Source organism: Nannospalax galili, unplaced genomic scaffold (assembly GCF_000622305.1).
Source record: "Nannospalax galili isolate Female #2095 unplaced genomic scaffold, S.galili_v1.0 scaffold95, whole genome shotgun sequence".
Classification (NCBI taxonomy): Eukaryota; Metazoa; Chordata; class Mammalia; order Rodentia; family Spalacidae; genus Nannospalax; species Nannospalax galili.
Genome location: NW_008342393.1, coordinates 9666587 through 9687839, shown reverse-complemented (window position 1 = coordinate 9687839; position 21253 = coordinate 9666587). Strand labels below are relative to the sequence as shown.

The window sequence follows — 21253 nt, the reverse complement described above, 5'->3', positions numbered from 1 at the left end:
GGATATGGGTCTATAGTTTTCTTTTTTGGTTGTGTCTTTATCCGGTTTGGGTATTAGAGTGATTCTGGCTTCAGAGAAGGAATTTGAGAGTTCTCTCTCTGTTTCTATCATTTTGAATAACTTAAGTAGTATTGGTTGGAGGCCTTCTTTAAATGTCTGGTAGAATTCTGCTGTAAATCCATCTGGGCCTGGGCTTTTTTTTAGTTGGGAGGCTTTGTATTACCATTTCAATTTCCTTATATTTTATCGGTCTGTTTAAACTGTTGATCTCTTCTTGGTTTAACTTTGGAGGTTCCCATGATTTCAGATATCCATTCACTTCTTTTAGACTTTCAGATTTAGTATCATATAGGTTTTTAAAATATCCCTGGATCTTTTGGGTGTCTGTTGTGATGTTTCCCCTTTCATCTCTGATTTTGTTGATTAGGATTTGCTTTTTCTTTCTTTTGGTTAATTGGGCTAAGGGTCTGTCTATCTTGTTTAGCTTTTCAAAGAGCCAGCTCTTAGATTCATTGATTCTTTGTATTGTTTTCTTTGTTTCTATTTCATTAATTTCTGCTCTGATTTTTGTTATTTATTCTCTCCTGCTGGGTTTGGGTTTCATTTGTTCTTGCCTTTCCAATGTCTTGAGTTTCAGTGTTAGGTCATTTATTTGGGCTCTTTCCAATTTTTATAATGTAGGCACTTAGAGCTATAAACTTCCCTCTTAGGACTGCCTTTAAAGTGTCCCAGAGGTCGTGTTGTGTTGTATTGTCCTTCTCATTGAATTCTAGGAATTCTTTTATTTCTTTCTTAATTTCTCCTTTGACCCACTCATTGTTTAGGAGGGTGTTTTTCAATTGCCACGAGTTGGTGTAGTGACTAGAGCTTCGTTCAGTGTTGATTTTGAGTTTTATTACTTTATGGTCTGCTAGAATGTACAAAATCATTTCAATTTCTTTATATTTGTTGAGGTTTGTTTTGTAGCCCAGTATGTGGTCAATTTTTGAAAAAGTTCCATGGGGTTCTGAGTAAAAAGTATATTCTTTTGTGCTTGGGTGGAATATTCAAAAGATGTCTGTTAGGTCCATTTGATGTATGGTTATTTAATTTAGACGTCTCTCTGTTTATTACTTGTCCAGTTGACCTGTCTAATGGAGACAGTGGAGTATTGAAGTCCCCTACTATTACTGAGTTCAGATTAATCCGTGTCTTAAAGTCCTGTAAAGTTGTTTTTATGAATTTGGGTGCACCAGAGTTTGGTGCATATATATTAAGGATTGTAATATCTTTTTGGCTAACTGTTCCTTTGATCAGAATGAAGTGATCCTCCTCATCTCTTCTGATTAGTTTTACTTTGAAGTCTATTGTCAGATATTAGAATTGCAACCCCTGCTTGTTTCATAGTGCCATTTGCTTGGAATATTCTTTTCCATCCTTTTACCTTAAGGTAGTGCCTGTCCTTGAAGGTGAGATGGGTTTCTTGCAGATGGCAAAGAGATAGATTTTGTTTCTTAATCCATTCACTTAACCTGTGTCTTTTGGCTGGGGAGTTCAGTCCATTGATATTTAAGGTTATTATTGAAAGGTGTGTATTGTTTGCCATCATTTTGATTGCTGTTTGTGTTCTGTGTTTAATTTTGTGTTTCCTAGATTATATCTTTGTTTATTTTCTTTTGTTGCCCCAAGGTATAGTTGTTTCTCTCTCTGCTCTCTGTATTGCTTCAAGAATTCTTTGAAGGGCTGGTTTTGTGGACATGTATTCTTTTAGGGTATTTGTGTCATGGAAGATATTTCTTTCCCCGTCAACTATAATAGACATTTTTGCTGGGTATAGTATTCTGGGCTGGCATCTACTGTCATGTAGACATGGAAATACCTTGGTCCGGGCTCTTCTGGCTTTCATAGTTTGCATTGATAAGTCAGCTGTAATTCTGATGTGCTTTCCTTTGTATGTGACTTGTTTTTCTTTTGCTGCTTTCAGTATTCTCTCTTTGTTCTGTATATTTAGTATTTTTACTATGATATGTCATGAGAAGTTTCTATTCTGATCCTGTCTATTTGGTGTTCTATGTGCTTCCTGTATTTGTATGTGGATGTCTTTCCTTAATTTTGGGAAATTCTTTTCTATAATCCTGTTTAAGATCTGGTCAACACCATTAACCTGAAATTCTTCTCCTTCCTCTAGTCCTATGATTCGTAGATTTGGTCTTTTCATGGTGTGCCACATCTCTTGCATATTCCATTCCTGTATTTTTAAAAATTTTCCATAATCTCTGCTTGAATGGTCAATTTCTTTAACTTTATCCCCTAGTGTTGATATTCTGTTTTCCATTTCATTTATTCTAGTGGTGAGGCTTTCCCCTGTTGTTTTGAGTTGGCTTATTGAGTTTTTTACTTCCTTCTTCATTTCTGCCTGAGTTTTCTTCAATATTTCTATCTCTTTTATGAATTCATTCAGAAGTTTATTCCTATCTTCTTTTAGCTCTTTGATTTGTTTGTTCTTGTGTTCTTTAAATTCATTGTATTGAGTTTTGTATTTCCTTCTTATTTCTGCTTGAGTTTTCTTCAATCTTTCTCTTTTGTGAATTCATTCAGAAGTATATCCCTATGTTCTTTTAGCTCTTTGATTTGTTTGTTCGTGTATTCTTTAAATTCATTGAATTCCTTGATCATGTTTATGATTGTTCTTTTAAATTCAGTGTCCTGGGTTACCTCTAGAGGGTTCTCCTTGTAGAACTCTTCTACAGGATTGGTGGGCTTTGCTGGTAACACAGTGTTTTGGCTTTCCATTTTATTATTCTTTCGTTGTGGTTTTGGCATGTGAATTTCTTTTGTTGTTTATGATTCTGATATGAGAATTAAATTGAAGTATGCTTCTGTTTGTATTATCCAGGTGCCTAGATCCTTTCTTTATTGGTTATGTAAAGCTGGTTGGCACAGGGTTCAAGTTCTTTCAGGCTTATTTTGGAGGGAACTAATGGTTTCAGATCAGTTATTCAGGGATACCCACAGAAGCCTAATTCAGGTTCTAGTCAGGTACACTCGGGCTTCCTTTACCATGTGGAGGCAGGATCCAGGCTCTCTCAGACAATCCTGTGTGTTGTCAACCCTATGCCAGAGGGAGGCTAGAGGGGGGCCAGAACTCGGCACTCTGGTGGTCTGCTGAGATCCCAGCCTTAGCCTACCAAAGCCAGATCTGCCCTGGGGCCTTGGGAGGGGCCTCACAAAATCTCAGGTAGGGGGATGCTATGGTGCAATTAGGGGAAGCTCACCACATGGAGGCAGGATCCAGGGTCTGTCAGGCTGCCCCCTGGGTTCTCAGGCCCTCTGGTAGTTGGAGGCCAGAGGGAGGCCAGAACCAGGCACTCTGGTGGTCTGCTGAGCTCTGAGCAGCTACCCCGATCTGCTGTCACTGTCTTATTACCTTGAGACAAGGTCTCTCACCAAGCCTGGAGCTAGGCTGTCAGCCAGCAAGCACCAAGAATCTCCTGACCCTCTCGAATTCAGGTTATCATGCTTGCTCAGCAAACACTCTTAACCCACTGAGCTACTACGACCACCCGCATATCTTTTAAGTTGGAATTACTATCTACCTTACCAGATTGCTAAAAAGGTTATATTAAAGATAGCACTTTTAAATTGTAAAGCTGTCAAATGCAAAAATGAAGAAACTCATATGTCTATATTAGATTTTGAAATATTATCTGTAATGGTAATATTAATATTCTGTTATTGGAGGCAAGGAGTGAACTTTTCTATCTGAACTGAAATATCCTATCACAGCAAATAATCAGGAAAACTGTTACTGCACATATTTTAATACAGTTGCTACATTTTCTGAGATAAGTGGTTAATTCTTTGTCCTCATATGAAGTCTGGAGACCACCCATCCCATTAACCCAGATTGCCTTCTGTTTGGATGGAGACATTTTCAGGTTTTAAGGGAAAAGATTTTTGTCTGGCTTCATTTAAGTCTCTCTTTCCAGTTAAAAGACTGAAACATGACGTATAGGTTAAGCATTCCATGATTGAAATCAGTTTTAATTGTATGAATAACTGGTTTCATCTTATGGAAGAGCGATCATCCTCTGTCCACTGCCACCAACACAGGACCACTAACATCTTCTGTTTTCTCAGGAGCAGTCTTTGCATTTTTTCTGTCTTTTTAGGTGAAGGTCTGTTAGTCATATTCATGGTAAGGTCTATAGGTTTTTTACTTGATTAAAGTCTAGATACTGCACATCCTGCAATCCCCTTGGCAACTATATCCTCACCTCGTGGGAGAAATGAAACGTCGCTTGTCTAGCCAGGCCTTCATGAGTTAAGGCACTGATGGCATACATGGCTAAAGTACAGATCTGAGATATGCTCCTGGAAATGATCACCTGTGAAAACTTATAGTATACAGTAGCTTTGGGACTGACTCACAGTAGAAATTTGTTTGCATATATTAAATATCAGAAACATGCCGGCTTCCTGATTTTCCAGACTGTAGATGCTTGTTCCTTGCATGCCAAGAGAGAACAGTAGTTCTGGTGGTGCTGAATACTTTCAGTACTTCAGTTTCTTTTGTTTCATAAAAAAGCACATGTTTGTGACCTGATTAATGCACACATGCATCAATGGGGAGACCTGTGGTCGTCTAAGGTCCAAGATGATATTGAGCAAGTATCCATTGCTACTAGACTTTGGGGTACTCATTAATGAAACACACACATGAACACTAAGCTAAAACATTACTACTGAATTTCAGGTGTTCTAAAACTTAACACATCTGTCTCCTACTATCCACCTCTCTCAAGGAGGAGGAAGGGAAATGGGGGAAATGGGGGCTACTTTAATTGGGGAGGGCTATACAGGGGAAGAAAGAGGAGAAATAAATGATGCCTAGGTGGTGTGAGAAACTAGAGTGGAATGTATTAGTTCAAAGGCCTACTGAAAAATGCACATGCAGTATGTATGAGTGCATGTGTGCAGCTGAAGGCTGTATGACAAAAACAGTGTTAGGCACGGGAAAACTCCCTTTGAGTTGTTGGTCAGGACAGTACAAGAGACTTCCAAAATAACAGAGGCTACTACCATAGCCCTTGATTGCCTCTCAGAATTTGAAGCCCGGATATACTTTGGACACAGGACTTGGAGCAATCAAGTTGGAAATGATCTGGAAGCCTCCTCCCAGAAGACTAGCTCCCACAGTATCAGAAGACAGCATGCAAACTAATCAATGATCCCATTCAGCTGTAAGTCTATGAACCACAACAACTGGCCCAGCAAATAGTCTCTATTGGTGCTGCAGTGGTACTTTTGTCTTGAGAGTCGTCAATAGTTGTCTAATTGGACTTACAGCCTTAATGGGAGGGATACAGAGGTTTACAGACAAGTTATCTCTCACCACTCATCAAAGAAGCTTCTTTTTGCAATAGATGGAGATTATTGCAAAGTTCCACAATTGGTCAAATGTAGAAAATAAGTTGCCTATGAAGTACCTAGCCCCAAGTGACGTATCTACAACACAGCCTGTACACCCCAGGCTCAGGGAACACAGTGGAACAGGGTGACAGGATATTAATGCATCTCTCAGCTCTCACCAGTGAAGCTTCCTCATACAATCGATGGTGATTAACCCAGAAAGTCACAACTACCCAAAGCACAGAGAATAAGAGACTACAGAATGCTTATCCCTGAATAAGACACTTATATCAAACCTCTACCGCTCAAGGTTCAGGGATTATTGTGGAAAAGGGAGTGGAAAGATTGTAAGAGCCAGGGGTGCTAGATGCCCACAAGGAGACAGAGTTTTACAGACAGCTGGGAAGTTGCTCATATGAACTTCTAGCAATAGCAACAGCATGCACAAGACCCATGAAACCTCATGCCAGACAAAATCCTAGCACAGAAGTGAGGACGTGGGTAAGTAGCCCCCCAACCTTAGCTGAGGAACTATTGGCAACCAGAAATTGCTGGAGAGGGAGAGTTGGTTTTCTTTAAGAGTGTGATGCTAGATGGAGTAACTAGGCTTCAGTGGACATACACACACTGAAAGACATTTGGGGACACAAACTTGAGACTTGATAGGCCTTAATATACATGACAGAGTACATGAAATCTGATGGTGGGTATAAGGGTGCAGATAGGGGAGGTGGTCTAAATGTGATAAAAATATATAGTGTATGAAATCTGCAAAAATTCTATAAAAGGAAAAAACTAAAATAGAATGGAACATTACTAACACCTTTTTAAAATGAATAATATTATTTGCTACTCAAATCTAGATTGAGTGACCACCAGCTGCCCCCTCAATCACTGTAACATCCAACTAGTCTTCCTGCTTCCTTCGTTCTTGTAACTCTTATAGTTCAGTAAACAATTGTCTAAAAGTCTTGAAAATGTTGGCCATACTGTGTTACTCCAGCTGAAAATCACCAATGGCTTCCTAGGACTCTTAGGTAAAACCCAAATGCCTTTGTATGGTGTTTAAAGTCCTCTGACCTGGCAGTTGTCCTGTATCTCCATCTTCATGCCACGGTACTCCTCTTCTGGTCATATCTGGGGGTACACAGCTTTGTTTTTCCTGCACCTCAAACACTTTTAAGTTTGTAACTGCCCCAGAGCTTTTGTGCTGTCTGGAAAAGCTCTTCCTATTGGTTTTCTTCTAGTTGAGTCTGGGCTCCAGTGCTACCTCTTCAAAAAGATGATTCTTTGTTCATCGATCCTAATTGGCATCCTCATTTATTGGCTTTCCCCAGCATATCAGCTGGTTTGATGATGCATATAACACTGGTCACTGTCTGGAATCATTATATTTACTCATCGGATAAATTTTGTCCATTTTTACCTGCTCTAGTTTACCAAGGGTTCTGGACAACAAAGGCCTTGTTTTATATGGGGGCTGCTTTAGTACCTAGAGCAGGGTCTCTCCCATTGTAGATGCTCAGTAGTTCTTAAAGTCATGAACCTAAGTGACGGACTTCCTTTTCTTACGTGATACATGTCTCTCTTTGCCTTTTCTGTTCCTGGAAATAAAACTGAACACAGAATGAAATTACTGTCCGTGAGGCTAACACAATTTTCCCACTGAAAATGGAATTAAATTGTACAGGATTAAATTTGATGTATTTTCTTAGTGGAACCATACAGAAGTGACCCACTTTCAATTTGCAATAATATAAGTGAAGATATGTTTAAGATTTTCTTAAATGGTTAGATTCTATGAATATTCACTGTGGTAAATATCTGGCTTTTAAAAAGTGAAGTCATTAAAGAAGAACTTGGCTCTACAAAAACAGCTGAAATTTCCTCTCAAATGACAAGAATCACATAATAACAGATAAACACTTCTGCCATTTCCAGGGGAAGATGACGTATCAACCCCAATAGCACTTTGTGGGTAGGCAAGTACCCTTATGCCCATTCTAAGCAGCACAGCTGACTTCCATTAAGGAAGCATGGCTGTTCTTTAACAGATACATGATGGTAATAAAAATATGCTGTCAAGAGAAATAAAAAAAAACAGTGATGGGAGTTTGAAGTCTAGAATAGGTGGAATGAGACGATGCCACATGAAGCCTGAATTCTGATTTGAAAGAAGGGAAGGATCAGAAAGAGAAATCATGAAGGTATTTACAAGTTACACTACTGCTTCCCTCACTTCTCATAAATCATTTTCTCATTGGCTTACACATCTATGTTATATGAGTTACACACTTTTTTATGAGTTCTCTATTTAGAGCTGGGTTTCGATCTTGGAAAGAATGTTGGGAGCCCTTGGATGCCCTGACATTTAATTAAGCTTTTTAGAGTCCCTGCCTCAGAACATAAAGAAAAGACAGGTATCAAACTTATGCCCTACATTTAGAAGTTATTTATCACTCTGATGGAAACAACTAAGTTGATACCGGATGCTAAATAGTCAAATACAGATAATCAGAGGGTCAGTGCTTCACAGGGAAAGACTTCTCCTTATGTTCAGTTTGCTGATTAAAATTTAATTATACAACCTATGTGTAACAGTTGAATCTCCATATTTTTAAAAGAAATGCTATATTCAAAATATTTACATGTATCTTTCATAACTTGCTTTGAAAAAAATACCAAGAGTTGAGATTACTGACTTAAAAGGTGACCATTAAAACATTTTATAGATTTTTAAAAAAGATATATATGTATATTCTCTCAAGAATTTGTGCCAAGTTATATTCCAACCTATAGTGAATGGGAATGTTCACTTTTCAACTTTAATTAGTGGCAGGCCCAGATGGCTCCTAAGTTGGATAGTTTTTTAAAAATGTCTAATATATGAATAATTTACGAAGAGAAAGTACATTCTTTACAGAAGAGTTTGTGCCCTTTACTTTCTTAGCTCGATATCATTTAGGCCTTTGTGGGTGGAGAAACTTTAGCTCCAACTGCTCATCTCACTTCTGTGAATCTCTAAGGCCTAAGACACCAGCTATGACATATTCATCTTGTGTGGAGACATTTCTTTCTTGTTTTTTTAAAAATCTAATTTTAAAGTGCGCAAGCACAAATATAAATGGCAATTTAAGTACACAAGCAGAATGGGAAGGCTTTATGTGACTGCAGTCTTGAGTCTAAACTCCATTCTACATCCTGACATCTGTATTTTCTTGCTGTAATACAGTGGACCTTTCCATAATTCTATGTTTGTATATGTCTGTTTACAAGAGCTTGAATGAGGTGTGTATGTATCTATCTTACATATTTCTGTTTATGGCTTTTAATTTTTTGAAAGGATGTAGGGACTTATTATTGGATGCCTTGACATTTGACCAGGTTGATGGAGTTGCCCACCTCAGGTTTGGGGTCAGCTGTAGTGTATTTGCACTGTGGACTGTAATGGTACAACAGTATATGGATAGTGGGTTGGGAGCTAAGACTGGAGGTGGTTGTGTATAGTCATATGGCACCTGGTGCCAGATCCTTCCGCAGCTAACACTTCCTGTGTAGCCTGGTGTATGCTTGATCTGAATCATGTCTGTGCCTCTCAGAAGATAAAAGCCCACTTGATTTTCTGCATGACAAATAATTTCGGTGAATCTAGAAAATTTTTAACTAAGCCACTGACTGTAAAGATAGAAGAATGAAAACAGTGCGTTTACCCTCTCAGGGATTACTTTACTTACTACCTTTTCAAGCTCAACCACGGCAAGAGTGCTCTCCTGCCAGGGGCCCAGTAATTCCCATAGCTGCCACCATTGTTCAACAGAGGGAGCAAGAGGTTGGCCCTTCCTCTTTCCTTCTATGTGGTCCTACCTGCCCTACCTGAAAAGGTGTGTGAAATTCACCTGCAATTCCAAGGGCTTTTGAAGACATTTGATTTATTTTTATATTCTATTTTTCATTTCTATGAGAATCTTGAAGGAAGGAAATTAGATGCCTGTTATAACACTGATGACTTATGGTCAACTCAATAAGGTCTCTTTTTATTGAAGCCCTTCTATTGGGTATCTGGCAAGAATTTAAAAAATTATTTTAAAACAGAATTGCATGCTTTGCTTTTGTCTCAATTATTGTCAATTTATATGTCAATAATTTTTTGTCAAAATTGTATGTCAAATAATTGACATATAATTTTTGTCAAATTATATGTCAATCCAACAAAGAGAACCATTATGAATCAGTAGCTATTTAACATAAAGATTATAATAAGGCACCACAATGACACTGACCACACAGTGACTGATAGAGACTGGAAGCAGCATCTCCAAGGGTTCCAATATTCACTCAACAGTCTATGCTCCCTTCACTGTGTGTCACTGGATATAAGGCAACAGAGCAGACAGAAGGTGTATGGTTACCAGTAAACAATGGACAGCTAAGGTGCAGATGCAGATGCTCGGCCGCAGTTTCCTGTGATGATTACATCCTAACTCAAAGTCAATTAATAAAATTAAATGTTTCATGTGAAGAACTCTCATCTATCACATTTCCAAATGTATTCAAGTTGAAAGAAGCTTTGGCAGTAATTGAATACCTACCAGAGAGAAAAAGTAAATTTAAATGAATCTCTGCACACAATAGTCAGATAGCAGGAGTAGAGCAGTCATACCAGAAGCAGCACCATCCAGATAAGGACATCTTACAGCCCCAGGGGCTTTGTGCAGAACTTGGCGTACATTTCATTTAATCCTCTAGTTTAGCACTTATATGGTATTTTTTTATATGAGGAAATAGAGCCAAAGGTTAAGTGATCTGTCCAATGGAGCCAGGTAAACAACTGTGATACTCCCTGGAGCACCTCTAGGGGAGATCAGATTCCTCAAAGCATGAGTTTACACAGATCTGAAATGCTGCTTGACGTACTTCACAGTGTTCTGATGAGCACAGCCACTAAGAGAGCACACTGTGCTCCCTGTGGTTCTACTAATGGTTTCTAGATTAGAGCTCAGAAATATTCTGAAAATGTACACACAATTATATAATTGCACATATCTGGGAGGGAGATTTCATCAGATTTCAGTGGAGTAGATGATCTAGAAAAGGTTAAGAATTGCTTGCCAGATATTTTTTTCAGCTTGTTTCTAAGCTATAAGGCCTAAGAGACCTGACCTTACAGATTCCTGAGGAAAAATGCCCTATCTATCATGCACTTATATTCAAAGACAGCTGAGACAATTACCCAAGTGAATATTTCTAATTACAACCTGGAATACTCAGGTAGCTCAGTGTTTCCTATTACATATGTAGTTAAAAAAAAAAAGCCCACTGCTTACAAAAAAAGAAAAAAATGAGCTTTGTTTTTCTGAATTATTAAACTTAAAAAGGTACAGTCTATAAAGCTGCAAAATACTGACAAAATATGCCAACATTAACAATTATATTTTAATAACAAGACAACAGAGAAACTACTTTGGCTTTAAACATCAAAGCAGGTATAATCTTACACAGGACAAAAGTGCACATGTAATTTTTCTGTTCTCTTCTAAAGAACTTCCTTGAATTTTGAATATTTTCTTTGAATAATCATGTTTGACAGAGGTAAAGGTCAATGTTAGTGCGATAATTAAAATTAATGACAACAATGTCCACTGGGCTATGTCTACGCAGATGTTTCCCTCCACTGTTCCCACCCAAACATAAAAATGTTTAATACATGGAATTCTGAGTTTACACATACAAGAAGCATTGCTTTCATCCCTTCTAAAACCCACAGAATTCCTTCATATAATGAATTCTTACGGTATTTGACACATAACTTTAAGAAATGTATTAGGTTACATAAACATTTAAACACATACTCATTGTACAAAGTGAGCAGATACTATTTTAGAACCATGATTTCTAATCCTATGCAAAGTATTTGTAAGATTAAACACTACCCAAAGGGTCTTTGAATGTTATTGTACCAAATCAAGTCACTCATTAGCCAGGATTATATCCACAACTTAAAATTCTGACAAGAGAAATTTATCTCTCTTTCTCTCTCTCCCTACTTATTTATATATGCCTGCTTACCTGTCTGTCATCTGTCCATCCTTCCAGCCATCTATCAATCCACCCACTTGTCTATTCACCTTCATGTATCGTCTGGTCCCTAGCCTGCGGAAGGCTAAGAATGGCAATTCTGGATGGTAGAATGTTAGAGTAAGACAACAGAAGATCATGACATGAAGAGAAGAGACAGAGAAACAAAAGCTAGCCTGCTATTCTGCTAAATACCATATACTAAATGATATTTGAATGATGATATGGAACCATCATGTCTGGTATGGAAAATTGCATTGTCCAAAGATGACCATAAAAATGACTTCCAACTACACACTCTTTTAAAATGTGATCTTGGTTCCTCACCATCAAGAGTGGTGCCTAAGTCTCCTTTGCTGGCTTAGGGCATGGCGGAAGTAAGGCTGAGCCACAAAGGCCATGCAGCATCTGTCTCACAATCATTTAACCATTTGTGTGGAGCTCTGAGTCATCATGTAATTTTAACAACTTGAGGCTGCCATAGTGGAGAGGGCACATACAGGCAGGTATTACAGTTGACATCCCAAGTTGAGCTCCCACTTAGTAGAATTAGCAGCTTAGTAGAATTATCAGATGATTGCAACATCAGGAAACACCTGACGGTAACCTCATCTGAGTCCCCTAAGAAGAACCGCCCAGCCAAATGCAGCCAGTTAACGGGACCATAAGACACAATACTGAATTGTTGATTTGGGGCAAAGTAAATAGGACAGCTAATGAAAAGATTAATATTATGTATAAAGATCAAATAAATTAAAACATATTTTATGCTGGGAATTCTGGTAGGGATAGGGGCTTTATACAAAATATATTATTTAATCTTTTGTTTTTAAAAATACCTTATTATTTTTATTTAATGTGTATAAGTATTTTGCATGCATGCCTATAAGTTCACCCATGTCATGCAATGCCAGAGAAGGTGAGAAGAGGGCGTCAGATCCCCTGGAACTGGAGTTATGGACAGTTGTTAGCTGCCATGTGGGTGCTGGGAATTGAACCTGCGTCCTCTATAAGAGCAGCCAGTGCTCTTAAGTGCTAAGCCATCTCTCCAGCCACAATATTATTTAATCTTTACACGATCCTTTAGAGTATTATCTTCACATAATAGGAAAGGATACTTATCATGCCTTTAAAAATTCTCTTTCAAATTTTGTTTCTTTCACAGAAGCTACTTCTTGTATAACAGAAATCATGCCTTATTACTCTTCATAAAGATAACTCCATTTATTTCTAAAATATAGTCATCTTCAAAATATTATGTAACTTCATTGAACTAGACTTTTTTCTCTTTATCTAAAATTTCCCATTACAGTTCTTTTCAGTCATGGCCACCACTAGATGATTCTTGGTTATGTTCATATTTTAAAAAGAGCAGCACCAGCGGCTCTCAGTAAGTGTGCGCCACACTCAGGAAGATTTGTGCCAACATATGAAGCTTATCTACGGTCACAGTGTTTGGGGAGCATATTTATTGTTGAGAGGGAAGGTGTCAGGATGCCACACTCCTCTCTCTATAAAATGCATCTACAGTCCAGAGCAACAGAGCTGTTCTATGTCTTATGATTTAAAAATATCCTACCAGACTTTCATGTTGTTGAAAAAAGTTTTAAGCTACCTGATTCTGGATTATGACTGTTTTTAGATAAACCCCAAACACATTTGCATAATTTTAATATGCATTCACTTTTCTAGGATCATAATCACTACATAAATTAATAGAAGATTGTATTTTCCTTTGTCCAGAACTTTACCAAGAGTTATTCACCATTTTAGACAATCATGCTATAGACGCCAGTGGGACTGTGCTATTTAGATGGAGACCCTGACGTGGTTATTCAGTCTACCTTCACGTCTCTCACTTTCGTGGAGACTGTACATGTAGGAACTAGGTTTATATTGTCACATCGCCTAACGCTGTTGCACTCAAGCATCGCCTGTTCAAATATAAGTTGCTTTATTATAAATCACATTCCCCTTATTTTTCTTTTACTGTATACTTAGGACATGTTGTTATTGATTTTCAAAAATAATGTTACACTTAGAAAAACCACCTATAATTTTCATTGCAAGAAAATATATGGTATGTTGAAAATAGTTATAAAAAAAAGAATTGAATGTATCATGAGAAGGCAAAAGTGCCTGGGAGACAGGAGGGAAAGGTGGCAACGTCCGATCACTTAGGTGTCTCTGCACACCTCTGTGTGGGTGCTGGAAATCACTTAGAGCTCTGTTGGGCTTCTCTTGTAAGTCCAGTGGTGGCTTGAGCGAGACCCAATGAGAGGTGCTCTCTTGGCCCATGCTTGAAAGCCAGCAGCTCTGAAGGGCAATAACTGATTCAGATATTCCACACCCTTTAAGTAATTATCCTGTGATCACCCTTGAATCTGTTCCTGTTCTTTTGCTGGGTGTGGTATTTGCCTCCCCTCCCCTCCCCTCCCCTCCCTTCCCTTCCCCTCCCTTCCCCTCCCCTTTTTCCCTCTCCTTTCCTTCCCATGATTTCACTTAACTCACTGCTTCATCAGCTTTTTGTTTTGCTTTTATTTGTTTCTGTGAGAAAAATCCTCAATCTTCAGTTCAGACTTGCTTAGTACTCATTGCTATAGCCCAGAGTAGCCTAGAAATCACAGCAATCTCTCTCCCTCAAATCCTCAGGAGCTGGGATTGTGGGGTCTTCTCTGGAAGCTGGGCCATACTGTAAATCAATCTCTCTCTCTCTCTCTCTCTCTCTCTCTCTCCCCCTCTCTCTGAGATAAGGTCTGGCTATATAGCCCATGTAGCCTCAAGCATGTTATGCAGTCCAGTCTGGCCTCAAACACTCCACTCTACTGGTTCAGCCTATCAAGTACTGGGATTATAGTCCTGTACCATCAGGCCACATTCAATTTGATTTTATCTGTTCCATTTTATTAAAATCTTCTTGAATGATGTAAGACCCTATTGACGAAGACAGAACATACTTCTGACACAGGATTTGGAGCAATAGAGCTGTAAGTGACCTGAAACCACTTCCCCTGAAGGCAAACTCTCATAGTTTTGGAGAGCACTATGAAGGTGCCAAGAGAAAACATCAATGGATGATCCAACACCAGCTTCAAGACCAAATAACATCAATGACTGGTATAGCATATGACATTGGTGCAGTAATGGCACTTTTATCTTGGGGGCAATCAACAGCTACCTAATTTGACTAAATGCCCACTCAAAGGGAGGAAACTCAAGGGTGGTAATGTAAACATATCCTAATACACATGACTGGAGTGGCCATAGATCTTAGAGAAAGCCCCAAGACTGTCACATCACTAGACTTATTTGATTTCTTACTATGTGCAAACTATGTATACTTATATTTACAGACAAATATCTCAGTCACCACTCATCAAAGAAGCTCATTTTGCACCAGTCAGAGACTATTACCAAGTACCACAATGGTAACACACAGACATTGTCTATGAATTGCCCAGGCCTATGTGACACATCTATAATGCAACCTCTACACCTAAGGCTCATGGAACATAGAACGGGGATAATGAAGAGGACACTAATGAATCTCTCAGCCCTCAAAAATGAAACTGCCTCATGCAGTGGAGAGCCGGGAACACAAAAGGTCACAAATGGCCCAAGTGTAGAGATCAGGAGTCTGCTGAATGATGGTCCTTGGACAGGATCCCTTTATTAAACTTCACCCACCCAAGGCTCAGGGACCATCTTGGAAGAGAGGGCGGAAAGACTGTAAGAGCCAGGGAGGAGGTGCAAGACCATATGGAAACAGAGTCCTACAAGCTCCTGAGAATCTGATCACATGATTCTATGGCAATGGTGTCAGCAAACACAAGTCCCATTCAAACTCAGGCAGACAATAACTCAGCATAGAACTGGGAAAATGAACAGCAGACCTCAATTTTGAATGTTAGCAACTGATTGCTGCCGGATGAAGAGTTGATCTTCCTAAAACAAGGGACTCTAGATAGGCTGACTAGACCTCAATGGATGGACTTGCACTGGGGAATGATAGGGGACACTGACAACCCAGTGGGCCTGAATGACAGAGTATGTGGGCTCCAGTGGGGGGGGGCTATGGGAGGGTGCCAACAGGGACTAGTGTATAAAGAAGACTAAGATTGTTCAAGATGTTCTGTATGAAATGCACAAAAAATTCAATTAAAAAAAAGAATAAAGAAAAATCTTCCTTAATGTTGGTTTTACCATTCCAGGTTTCCTGAACTGCTATGGATTTGTTTTGGAATTTATTTTCCAATGTCAAAGACACTTTGGAAGAAAGTAGAAGTAAAGACATGTATTAATTAGCTATCTTCAGTTAGATGTCATTGTGAGCACTTTAAATAAAGCACATATTCTCTCCCACATTGACGTGTTAAGATTTTTAAAGAGTACCTATTTACTTTAGGCAAACAAACATATGCAATTATACTATCAGGCTAGAATTTTTTTCTGTATTGTTTAATGAATTATCAAAAAAGTGCAAAAAAATTGAAGATAACTTACAATCCATATCAAGTATGGCACGAACAGATTTAACAAGTTCCTTAGATTCCAGGGCCAGCGTTGCCGGGAAGCTGCGTCCGTTCCTACCCAGTAGTGGGAGGGCAGTCTGCGATGAAAACATGGCTCCTCTTTCACTGTGTGAGCAATGAAGGGGCCTTGAATGGAGCATATGGCAAGCAATACGTCTCTGCTGAATCTGAATTTGTATCGATTACATGTTTGTACAAAAAGAATTTTGTTCCTAGGAACATGACCTTCACAGAGTTATACATGAAGTCATTCACATAAAAGAGTGTTTCTGCTTTCCATTCTTTACTATACAATAAACAGGCATATTTTAAAAAATTAGGTTGACTTTACAGATCAGAAGAAAGTAGCTGAAGGATGGCCTACCTCTACATCATTTGTTGGGATTTTATTTAATTTCATAAAAGTTCAAATTAAACATATCAACATAAATTTATTAAACAGATATTTTCTATTACTTTTAGTAATACTAAATATAAATTCAATATATATGTATATTTATCTATGAAATTATGTCTTAATCGTTCTCATTTGTTGTTACTAAGTGCAAAATGGTCTATAGAATTCTACTATTTTTTAGGACATCATATTTTATTTTTATTAATAAATTTTGTTTGATAATTTCATTCATGTATATAATGCATTCTGGTTGCTCCCCAACCCTATTTCCCTCCCATCCTGCAAACCCTTTGTTATAAATCTCTCTCCCATATTCATTGCTTTCTGCTTTGTTTTTGTGCCCCACAGAGTTTAACTAGCACCTCATCTGAAACAAATGCATTCTGGCATAATATAAAAGGCAAGTTTTTCCTCAAAATCATTACACTAAAACTTCTACTTGAAGAGGACAGATACCTTTGTATTGACTTTGTATAAACCATCACTATTTACAATCTGCCTTCTTAGGCACAACGATATTAATTCACAAGTGGAGACTAAAGAATTCTCCAGTCCAAACAGTCTTTACTTTGTGCGGAATGACCGGGCCAGTGTCCACTCAGAGGATACGATGTATGGCAGTGAAGGGACAGGACTGCAGCAGGGCTTAACTTTCCACACGTGGTGAACGCTGCTTACTGTAGCTTTTAAAAATTGCCTCTTTTCTAAGGAGCAGTTTAATGTAAAGCTAGAATCTTGGCTTTTAAATAGTTATTTTAAAACTCGATATTCACTACTTTTTAATTAGTGAAGGTCAAAATGAGGCTTTAGGGAGTTGGGGGCACACAAGCCAATAAAAGGTAAATATGATCATGGAATAGTTTAAAGTCCTTATTAAAATAGTATTCGTTGAATTCATAGAATTATATTAAACAGCATGGTTAACAACAAAAAAGTCAGATTATTTTATAATAAGAATTAAAACATAAAACATTAAAATGAGCTTAGAAGTCAGCAATTGTAGGCATTCTAAGTTTGAAAAAAATGGTATGTTGACCCTATTTTCTTTCTTTTTTAATAAAAAAAATACACAGGGTCTCACTCTGAAGCTCTGGTTGGCTGGTTGGCCTTGAACTCATAGAGATTAGCCTGCCTCAGCCTCCCATGTGTCGTGATTACAGGCATAAGTCACCACGTGTGGAAGATCAGCTCTTCTATTTCCTTTATCAAACTTCTATTTTCACAGTAGTGGTAGTTTCTGTTTCTGCAAGTGATGCTGCTTGAAATTAATAAACAGTATTTGTATATTTGTAGCTCCAAGTAAGAATGGTGAAGTCTGAAGCATAGTGTAGGCAATAGCAGAGTCAAGGTGTAGTCTCCAAACATGATTTACTTAATTCATATCTACTGAATGATGAAAATGAAAGATGTTGATTGCATGAATATGTTCCGTGAAATCCTATTTGACATAACAACACATCTGCTGGGCTGAGCCCGATCTTTAACAGTACATCTGCCACCAGCAACTTATCCACATAAAGACAGGACGTGTGATTCCTCAATTTTAGAGTAAAAAGTTACAATAACTTGCTAAATGTTTCCAGCAATTTCTTTTATAGAGAATCCAAAAGAGTATGTTCTTGCATTTATTTCCAAGACTTTAAAAAAAGAGCAGTCAATGGAAATTATGTAGCATCCTATGGCCATTTAAGAGTATTTTATCATTTTAGTCATAATTATTACATGAAGAATTTCTTCTGTGGGCAAACTGCAAAAATCACTTAAGCTTCTTACCTTAAATTTGATAAAGTAGAAGAACTCTCCCAAAGTACTTCTTGAACAGTCTAAAAACAAACAAGATGGTGAAGGAGATACATAAGTTTGATAGGTTTTAAAAATCTCTTTGCTAGGTTAATTAGTATTTAGAACTTCCTCATTCACTAAGTATGTAGATGTTTCTATTATGGTAAGGGGAATCAATCATATTAACATGTAATTATACCTAAAATAGGCATAAGGTTATTTCTTTTTTTTAATATTTGAAAAAATTTATGTGAATGTGTGTGTATGTAGTGTGCAGGTGCTCAGAGAGACCAGAAAAGGGTGATGGATTCCCTGGAGCTGGAGTTACAGGTGGTTGTAAGCCACCTGACTTGGATGTTGGAAACTGAACTCAGGTCCTTTCAAGAGCAACGCGTGCACTAAATCACTGAGCCATTTTACCATCCTCTAGAGAATTTCTTTATAGGGTTAACAGTTACCAAATTATGTTTATCTTGTACCAGGATTTTTTGGAAATTATTCATTAAAGCATAGTATATGTTAATGTGTCTCAACTACTTTCTTAACAGTGTATATAATGTTAGCCATTCTTTTCTGTTCTTCAGCCAACTCTAACTCTGACTCCGAGAGCTGCTGCTTTGTGGCAGAGACTGTCCTGTAGCCACCACACACCACCGCATTCTCCTAGGACAGGACCTCTTTCCTCTCCCTCTTTTCTCTCTTCCTCCCACCACCTCCCGCCACCTTCCCTCCTTCGTTCCCTACTTTCCTCCCTTGTTACTGAGGATTGAAGGCAGGGTTTCGTATATGCTAGGCCAGCACTCTACCACTGAACTACATCCCCAGCTTGCCTTTCACTTTTTATTTTGAGAGAGGATCTCATTAGGTTGCCTAGGCGGATCTGAACTCACTCAATAGACCAAGGAAGCCTTGAATTTTCTATTTTCTTGCCTCAAGCTCCCAAGAAATTGGGACCACCAGGTTTCACAGAATTTCTTTAAAAAATATAATATAGTTCTATATACGTATGGGGGATTGGTTTCAGGATCACTGGTGATATAAAAATCCAGAGATGCTCAGGTTTCTTGTATTAAATGGACCTGTAGTATGCATATGAGTCATGTACAGCATATGGATACTTTAAATAATTCTAGACTACTTATAAACAGTGCAATCCAAATGTCACCTAAGTGGTTTTATAGTCTATTATTTTCACGATAAGGACAGGAAATAGTTTGGTGTAGGAACAATCGACCCGGGCCTGACTACATAATGTACAACTGGGAAATGTGGTAAACAGCACTTAGAGTGCTACGAAAGATGGTGGAAGGCTGTGGGCAGGATGCTTACGCATCACTTCATTTACAGAGTTTAGCACAGTGCCTGCAATGTGCCAAATTCAAATTCTGGTTTTTGGAACTTTCTGGAATTTTTGTTCCTGAATATTTCTTTTAATTTATTTTTATTAAAATTTTGTGTAATGTAATTTCTTACTATGTGCAAAATATGTATCCTTACATTTACAGACAAATATCCCAGTCACCACTCATCAAAGAGGCTTCTTTTGCACCAGTTGGAGACCATTACCAAGTACAACAACTGGTCACACACAGACATTGTCTATTAATTGCCCAGGCCTAATTCACACATCTACAATGCAACTTCTACACTCAAGGCTCACGGAACATAACACAGGGGTAAAGAGGTCACTAATGAATCTCTCAGTTCTCATTAATGAAGCTCCCTCATGCAACAGAGGACCAGGAAGGTCACAAATAGCCAAAGTTTAGAGATTAAGAGTCTGTAGAATGCTGGTCCTTGGACAGGACTCCGGCACTAAACTTCACCCACCCAGGGCTCAGGAAGCATTGAGGAAGAGGGGGTGGAAAGACTGTAAAAGCCAGGGAGGAGGTGCACGACCCTATGAAAACAGAGTCCTATAAGCTCCTGGGTTCCTGAATATTTTCAATCTGTGATTGGTTGAATCCACTGATGTGGAATCCAAGAAGACAGAGGGTCAATTATGAAAGAAAAACTTACCTCTACAAAATGAAGTAGTTTCTCAGTGGATGCCTTAAAAGTTTTTGCAGCCATTTCTGATTTTCGCAATTGGCAGTCAAGAACTGTGACTCTTTTTCTTAAATTCTGAGCACTTTCCTGGACAGAGATAGCAAAAGGAGCATCGTGCACATTTCCTTAATCTTCAACAGTGTTTCATGAGCTAATATCTGACACCACCATTCAATTTGCTGATTCTGAGGGGCGGTAGACTACAACTAGTTAATATCTAAAAGCTAATTTTCTCAGGGACACTTTGTAGTTTTATTGATTTTTATGCTGAGGTATATTTAAAGTCTTCTTTTTTTACTGACTTGTCTTAACATATACTGACAGAAAGCTGCACATGAGCAGCATAGCTAAAGGTACTGGGTATACACACTCACAGACGGACACGTTCCCACGTACAATAACATCCAGTGTAAGATTGAACTGTTACTGGCAGAGAGGAAGCAGAGACAAACAGTAGCTGTGGCAGGGGCAGTGATAGGGTAAGAGAACACTGCAATGTCACTTGATAGAAGGGTGCATCTTGATCCTGGTGGCTTACATTTTGGGCTTCAACAGACATACAGGAAAAGCAGAACCCTGATGGGTCAATTAGGTGAAATAATTTTCATAGAAAAAGAGTTCTGATTTCGGCTCTGGTCAGTAAGAAAGTCAGTTGTGAATCATTCCCACTCAACAAACAATCATTGACTGCTGGAGAAAGACTGGGGGAAAGTGGGGGTTGGGAACTGAATTTATAATTACCTGGGTGGCATGTAAATATATAACCTGAATTTTTACTTAAAATGGTCTTAGGTTAATAGGAGCAAAAATGAAACTCTTTTGGAGGGCTGTTTTTCTTTCTTTTTTTTGAAGAATTAATTTTTTTAATTTAATAACCACACGAATAAAAGAAGCATTTCATTATAGCTTTAACATATTCAGTAACACACTCCAGAGCAAGGATACATCTCTTTCAAAAGTGGCTGTAAATTTTTAGGTTCACAGTTGAATTAATACAGTTATACAATACTGAACTCAGTATTGACCT

General features: G+C 38.2%; 1 protein-coding gene across 4 annotated transcripts in view; it reads right to left on the bottom strand.

Moving 5' to 3' along the window:
• Positions 1–21253, bottom strand: part of Stxbp4 (syntaxin binding protein 4) — a 177926-nt gene that overhangs the window by 62773 nt on the left and 93900 nt on the right. For all 4 annotated transcript variants that reach the window (XM_029566127.1, XM_008838424.3, XM_029566128.1 and 1 more), the window contains 3 exons: positions 20197–20313; positions 18169–18218; positions 15970–16103 (listed from right to left, as the gene is read on the bottom strand). In XM_029566127.1, coding sequence (XP_029421987.1) covers positions 15970–16103; positions 18169–18218; positions 20197–20313 — 301 coding nt within the window. The remainder of the gene's footprint in view (positions 1–15969; positions 16104–18168; positions 18219–20196; positions 20314–21253) is intronic.